The following is an 8102-nucleotide window of genomic DNA, read 5'->3' as shown; positions in this document are numbered from 1 at the left end:
CTTGTTGCAAAAGCTGATTTGGCAGTGCCTAGCTAACTAAGGTAATTATAAACAATAAACATAGCTTAGGTATCGGATCTTATTACAATAGGACTGTTTGCATTAAAGTTGGTGAACTCAGCTTTGTTCATTTTAAAGCAGCAAAATCATTCCATAATTTATTTGTTTAGTTCCAACGTATTGCACAGGGCTTTACAACAAACAGTAGACTCCACCAGCTTTATTAGTAAAACTAATGTATTCCTGTTGAGGATCATTAGGTAAATGGGTCTAGCTGAGCCCTCAAAGTACTTATTGAGAAACAGTCTCTTAAAGAAGCAGTAAACCTATGTTTTCACCAATAGTGTAAATGATTAGCACTTGTGCTGAGTATTTTTTGCATAATTTGAGAAATATGTATGGTATTTGTTATTTCTTGCAAAGGGCAAAGACTGCAACTGAAAGTGACTTCACAATCTACTTTCAGGTCCACAGTCATGCAGTTGTGTAATGTCTGCCACCCTTTGCCACAGGACCCTGCCACTCTAACCTGTGGGCAAGTACAATACATAAAAACCATAGATATGCCTTAAAACAGTAATTAAAAAAGTATGTTTAGCACAATCTTTATGCATTGAAGTAGTGCTGTCCAACTTCTGTAGTACCAAGGGCTGGAATTTTTCTGGCCTACATGGTGGAGGGCTCATAATGGAAGCCAGTTTTGACCACTCCCCTTTTTTAAACTGCACCCACTTCAAACCACACCCACTTTATCACAAGAGCTTTTAACACTATACCCACATTAATGGTGGTAGTGCTCACTGTAGGGATATCACCCTTCATTCATATGTGAAAGAATTATGTCATATTAAGACACACCCCCAGCATATAATTACACACCACTGGAAGCTTATAATACATATTTCCAAATGCTAACAAACTTCCAAAACAAACCCCTGCCAGGTTCACCTCCCACAGGCAGCACAGGGCAGGCAGAGTATGATACACTCAGGCAGCAAAGGGCAGGCAGTGTATGGCACACAGGATGGGCAGAGTATGGCACACACCCTGCCTATGTGTGCCATACAATGCCTGCCCTACCCTGCCTGTGTGTTCCATACTATGCCTGCCCTATGCTGCCTGCGTGTGCCATACTCTGCCTGCCCTACCCTGTTTGTGTGTGCCATACTCTGCCTGCCCAATGCTGCCTTTGTGTGCCATACTCTCACTGCCCTATGCTACCTGTGTGTGCCATACTCTGCCTGTGTGTGCCATACTATGCCTGCCCTATGCTGCCTGTGTGTGTCATAGACACAGGCAGCATAGGTCAGGCAGTATATACAGTGACAAGTGCTGGCACTGCTCCTACAGTCTGTGAGTTGTGAAAAGGTAAACAATGTGGGGTTTACAGTCTGAGCCTGAGGTGTGAATAATGCAGGCGAGCAGTTAATCTCAGTACTGATACCATTTAATGATACAATTTAAAGCTTACACAAAGGTAAGCAGTCACAGCAGCCAGACAGGTGGGAGGGGCCACACAGAGAGGGGCAGTGGGCCGCTGCCAGTTGAACAGCACTGCATTAAAGTAAATATTGCCCCTTTAAATCAGTCAAGATACAACATACGCTGATGAGCCATTTAGAATGTGGCTTGCTTTAGTCCTGTCTGTCATTGTGTCTATGCACATTTCATCATCTAGTATGTGTAACTATCTATTATATTTTCTTTTAAATGTGTCTCAAAGCAAGAAAATGCAGCATGTTGTGTCTAAAAAATAAATAAATAAATAACCACCTCGAGGGTCCAAAACTCTACAGCAATAGGATCAAATACTACTGCAACCTGAAGAGTCTCTTACAAAGACAGGTTTCTCCCACAAATATTTTGGAATTTCGTGGAGCAGTTCTATCCAACATTCAGTATAACTGCATTCTGTAGTATAATTGAAAAACCAATTAAGACCCATTTTGGCCTAGACATGCCACTAATGTCATTGGACAGCTACCCCTAGAAGAACTTCTTGTGTGGGCATTAAGGAAATTGATGAGGAAGATTGTGGTCTGCTAGTCTTATTGCAGGCTATGCAAGATTATAATGTGTTTCTTTTCTGTGCTCCCAAGAATCAAATTTCATAGATAATCAATTATTTTAAGACAGTCAATTATTTTATGCAACAGCAATCTGATCTTCAGCTATGGTACTTTCTTCATGGGAAGCAATGCTTTGTAAACCTCCACCCCCTGCTGTCTTACTAACTGCAACAACTGTTCCCTTGAATTAAGCTTCAAGTGCCCTAAATTAAAATCTATTTTTGAATATTCAAATGAGAAGCCATCCACTGGGAAATATTTGAAAGGAATAACTTCTAGTTAGCATAAACTGAATGGAAACTGATATAAAACTGTGACATTCATATTGCTCATTAGAATGCATCAGAAAGGTGACTTCCATTTATTGGTCCGAGGGTCATGAGGTTCCTTACTGGTTTCCATGTAGGTCAAGAATATATTTGGAAGACTATGAGACATTTTCTTTGGCCAGATGTTTATTGTATCTTTTGTATTTCACCCAGATAATACTTGTGATTTAGCACTAGGATAGCTAGGAGGAAAAAGCAGCCTTCTTTTGGGAACACCCACTCCAGTAATAAGAGGTTTCATGTATTTATGCATTACATTCCTCTGGGGCCTTTTTGATGATTCAGGGCTATACAATCTAAATTTGTACAACTGGGAAGTATGATTCAAGCCACCATTATTATTTTTTATTTATATATCACATACACATTCCACAGTGCAATCATTCATGACAGATAGATAATACAAATTAGTAATTGTCTCTTTAAAAACCATTTCTCTCCCATGCAATCCAAAATAGTAAACCAAGAAAGTACAGTTCTCTTTACAACTTGGAGTTAAGCTATATGTTCAAAAAAAATTATAACATATAGTGTAGTAACTTTTTTGTTTATCATTAAGTGTTTTTTGAGAATGTTTCCTGACTTCCAAAACCAGATAATAGCTACTTAAGTACCTGTAGGTATTTAGGATATAGGTGTATACTCACAGATGAAAATGAATAATCAATTAGGGAATGACTGCAATCCAAAATATCAGCTTTTTATGTTAGTTTGTATCAATCTATACAATAGGAGCAAAAAAAGGTGCCCAATATAGTAAAAAGATTGTTTAAATAAAGTATATAATATATATTGGCACTTACAAAATGTTATAATCCTATATGCCCATCATAGAAGAGTCCTTTCACCACAATAAGAAGCAGTTCTTAAAAGTTAAAAGCCTGTGTTCCCTTGCTGCATCCTCCTAGTGTAGCTCACATCTGATGTGTTTGCTTTTTTGCTTTCTCATTCATGGCATCAGTCGCTGGCCCCCTTGGGTTACAATCTAAGATTCCTATAGCATTCAACTTCTTGTATATTTTTGGAGTGTTAAAGAAAGCCCGGTACCAGATGAAACCCATGCAAACACAGGGAGAACATAGAAACGTCTTGTGGAAAATGCCTTCATCATAATGAAACTCAGAAACCCAATGCAGCAGTGCTAGCCACTGTGTGACCACAGCTTTTAATAAGGTTTCAAATGTTGTATAGAATTAAAGAAATCAAGTCTAATAGTCCAGGCTTTCCAGTTGTTTTTGCTCCATCCAGGCACAAAACTAAACTCAATAAATCAGAATATTGGAACAGTAGGAAAACTGAACACTACAGTATCAAACTGCCAAAAAGTGTGATTATTCACAGTACATATATACAGGATATGCAGTGATAATGATAGGCCTAGGGTACGATCTTCAAAGAAAATTGGTAAAAAAAAAAACTTGCCAAAATAACTCAGATTTAAATTATGTTTCAGGAACTCTGTCTGTCATTTATTAACTGCAAAAAACCTGAAAACTCAATTTAAAAATGTGCATGCAAGTTTCTATAGAAGTCAATGGGAGTTGTCCTAGGCAAAGTCAAGCCATATTTTTGAACTCAAAAGTTTTTCAAGTTTGTAAACTCAAAAAATTTGACGTATTTGAGTTTTTACTTCAACGGATTTTCCTTATTATTATATAAGCGAGCATTCATTATTTAATTTTATTCAATTTAGACAAGCAAACGCGAAAATTGATAAGCCCATAATGTCTTTCCACCTTATGCATGTACGACTATTTCTGTACTAAACCAATTGCATTTTGTTTCACTGGCTGGTCTTATCCAAAACAAATTGCTCCTCATACTATGGGTGTCCCTCTTTAGGCAGAAGCGCCCATTTCAGTGCAGTAACTACCATGCACTCTGCTTATTTCATAACCTGCCTACGGATTAATCTTTCCTTTGCCTGTGTGCGCACAGTCCCACCCCGCAGGAAGTGTGTAACATTCCCCACCTTCCTAATGCCCAAGCCGTGTCCCGCCTCCGTAACTCCAGCTGTAACCTTACAGCCCTCGGGGCTAGACTTTAGTTTGTACCAGGAGGGGGGGCAGCTGTCAGAATGATGCGAAACATGATCTGCTGCAGAGCCCCCCTGCAAGTCATGGTGAGAATTCCGCAGGGCGCTCCATGCTGAGGCAAACTTTCTTAATATTTGTACTAACACTTTGCGGATAATGCTGCTCTTCCTCAAAGGCGCAATGCATTATGGTCTGTAAAGGCCAGTGTTGTGCTGAGCAGACAAGTTGTGTGCAGGCTATTCACATTGAGCCAGTGTTTCTGCTGTGTGCGTCCCGCTGTCTTGTAACCCGAGTACGTGTGTCTGCCTCTGGTGTTCTGTTTGGAATGCAATCTTTGTCTTTCCGTTCTTAAAGGAGTGGTTCACCTTTAAGTTAAGCGTTAGTATGTTACATAAAGCAACTTTCTAAGCAACTTTTCATCTGGTCTTCATTAATTGTTTTTGATTTGGTTCTGAATGATTTGCTGGTTTCTTCCAACTCTTTGCAGCTTTCAAATTGGGGTCACTGACCCCTGAGCCAAAAAAACTATTGCTCTATGAGTTTTATTGTTGTTGTTACTCTTTCTAACTTATTTTTCTATTTAGGTCCTTTGCTATTCATATACCAGTCTCTTATTCAAACCACTCTCTGGCTACTGAGGTAGTTTGGACCCTAACAACCAAATTGTTGCTGAAACACCAAACTGGAGAGCTGCTGAAGAAAAACTGAAATAATGAAAAAAACTACAAATAATAAATAAAGAAGACCATCTGCAAATTGCCTCAGAATATTACTCTTTACATCAAACTAAAAGTTAACTCAAATGAGAACAACCCCTTTAATAAGCTTCCCTGTCTTTGCAACAAATATGATTTGATACACCTATGAGCCTTCTAGCTGCATAGAGCAATTCATTTTTTATAACCATATTGTTCTTTGGATCTGACATTTGCAGGGTCTATTCACCTTAAAATTAACTTTTAGTAGAGTATGTGCAGCAGGATTCCATGATAATTTTTGTCTTCTTCTGTTATATTGGTGGTTTTGTAAGCCTTACATTTTTGTTCTCCAGCTCCCAGATGTGAAATTTTAACTGTAATATTGTTACTAGGGGTTACTAATTGTAGCAACCTGGGAACAATTATGACATTGAAATTGAAGATGAATAGAAAAGGGTCTGATAAAAATGCAATAAAAACAAGAACAACAATAAAACCGAAGATTCGCCTTTTTGGAGCTACCCTGACAACCAGGCAGTATTTTCTGCTGCAGGCAGAAAAGAGCCTAGTTAAGATGGCCAATAACTCAAAAACTTATGCAATAAATACTAAGGATCAGTTAAGAAAGTTGCTTGTGATAGGTCTATGCTAAATGTAAAGGCAATATCTATTATAGAGCCAGGACCTTTTGCCAGTAATTATGTGCTGGTCAGGAAAAGTTCAACCTGCGCCCCACCCTAACCTACAAAACCTTAACCTGGACCTGACCCGCAAAATGTTGCCAGTGTAGGACACGTACCCAACTTGTACCTGCATCTTTTCGCTCTGTACGTTACTTTTGCATGCCTGTTAGGTTCAAGACAAGGGAACCATCAGGAGCAGAGTAAGAGTGTACTTCGCCAGTCTGACCAACACCCTACCCGAACCTGCAACAGTTGTCCAGATTTCAACTATAACTTGCTTAACCGAAGGGTAAATCTGTAGTTTCTGGGTCAACCCGCATGTCACTATTTGCCAGTGAAACACCCTTAACATTTTATTATGCTGTATTATTCTTTTAGACATTTTCTATTTACATCAGGGCTTTTACAACTCCCAGCTTCCAACTGTTTTTTAGTAGTTCATATTATATTTAACTTTTAGTATGATGTAGACAATAGTACTCTAAGGCAGTTTGCAATTGGGCTTCATTTTCTATTTATTTTTACTATTTTACATTTTCTTCTGCTGTTTCTGCTTCTAGTAACCAAGTTAATCTAGCAACCATTTCATTTTTATTGGCCAGAAGGCATTTTTCGTTGCAAAGAGATAAATGAGAAAAAGCATAAAAAGAAATGAATACAAAATAAACATATGCAAACAACAGATCATCTATAATCTTCATTAAAGTTTATATAACAGTGAACAGTTTGAGGGCTACAGGTATGACAACCATGGTACTTCTTGCTCCTATATCTATATACCTATAATAATGCTTTTTATCACCCCCTCAGGTTTCCTTCCGTATTCTCAGCAGGGGCTACTCTGGCTCTCCTTTTCCCCATCAGCCTGTGCCTGACCTCTCAAAAACGCTGTTCCGTTACCTAGGCTCTCTCCAACCTTTGGTTAGCAAAGATGAACTTGAGAGCACTCGGGAACTGGTGGAGGAATTTCTAAGACCTGGGGGCCAGGGAGAGGAACTGGCAAAACAGTTACAGAAGAGGGCTGAAAGAACTGACAATTGGGTAAGAACAAAAAGTGAGCTGAGTACATACAAAATGGAACAAGACTGCCACAATATAAAGAATAGTGCTAGACATTAAAATGATACTGACAAAAAAAAAATACTTTTTAAAATATGAATCTACATAAAAAGCTACCTATAGGTCATGTTGCTCATTTTTTGCTGATAGGGTTGCTTTTGTAAGTAATTGTTACTCAAAGTTCCTAAACCTGACTGTTTTGCCAACCTGACTGTCCCCTTTCAGCCTGTCAGTTATAGCTTCTAATGCTAACGGACTCCTGCTGCACAAACATGGCCACCCCTCATAGAGGAACATGGGAGATCAGACAGGGAATGTAAAAGCATCTGACAAATACTTTTATGGCAAAATTATAAATAGCATGCAAAGATAATGTTATGACAAATGTAAAAAAGATTTTACTTCTGGTGTCAGTATCTCTTTAATGACCAAAGAAAAAGTAACCCTGCACTATAGTTTCAGGGTGCACAGTGTGTAATAATAAGTCAAAATAAATGCATGGAGAGAAAGACACACAAGGAAACCTTTTTTGGCACACCTGTATCCTAAAAGTTAAAATACACTTTATTGGTTCACTTAAAATCCCTAATTACATTAAAAACAAAGGAAAGAAAAGTAGGAAAAGTTAAAATTTCTCAAATCTCTTCTTTACTGGGCTAATGCTATTATATCTGCTGTTGCAACTTTTAAACAATGTTGCGAATAACAAACCGCTACACCTGCCCGTTCCGTGAGGGGAACTCGAGGAACAAGTTACACAGTTGCTAGATTGTTTCGATACCTATCTTAAGGACTATTGAGCATGAGGAAGCGATATACAGTGGTGTGAAAAACTATTTGCCCCCTTCCTGATTTCTTATTCTTTTGCATGTTTGTCACACAAAATGTTTCTGATCATCAAACACATTTAACTATTAGTCAAAGATAACACAAGTAAACACAAAATGCAGTTTTTAAATGAGGGTTTTTATTATTTAGGGAGAAAAAAAATCCAAACCTACATGGCCCTGTGTGAAAAATAATAATGAACCTAATAACTGGTTGGGCCACCCTTAGCAGCAATAACTGCAATCAAGCGTTTGTGATAACTTGCAACGAGTCTTTTACAGCGCTCTGGAGGAATTTTGGCCCACTCATCTTTGCAGAATTGTTGTAATTCAGCTTTATTTGAGGGTTTTCTAGAATGAACTGCCTTTTTAAGGTCATGCCACAACATCTCAATAGGATT

At 38.3% G+C, this 8102-nt stretch overlaps 1 protein-coding gene across 3 annotated transcripts in view; it reads left to right on the top strand.

Moving 5' to 3' along the window:
- The window catches only part of crat (carnitine O-acetyltransferase b), a 44752-nt gene that overhangs the window by 24773 nt on the left and 11877 nt on the right, over positions 1-8102 (top strand). The window contains 2 exon segments of one of the 3 annotated variants that reach the window (NM_203872.1): positions 4387-4520; positions 6626-6856. In NM_203872.1, the coding sequence (NP_989203.1) occupies positions 4488-4520; positions 6626-6856 (264 nt within the window). In that variant the 5' untranslated portion in view covers positions 4387-4487. 3 annotated transcript variants of the gene reach the window in all.

Source organism: Xenopus tropicalis, chromosome 8, assembly GCF_000004195.4.
Source record: "Xenopus tropicalis strain Nigerian chromosome 8, UCB_Xtro_10.0, whole genome shotgun sequence".
In the NCBI taxonomy this organism is placed as follows: Eukaryota; Metazoa; Chordata; class Amphibia; order Anura; family Pipidae; genus Xenopus; species Xenopus tropicalis.
Note: the sequence above shows the minus strand (reverse complement) of the source record. Positions and strands in the feature narration are given on the sequence as shown.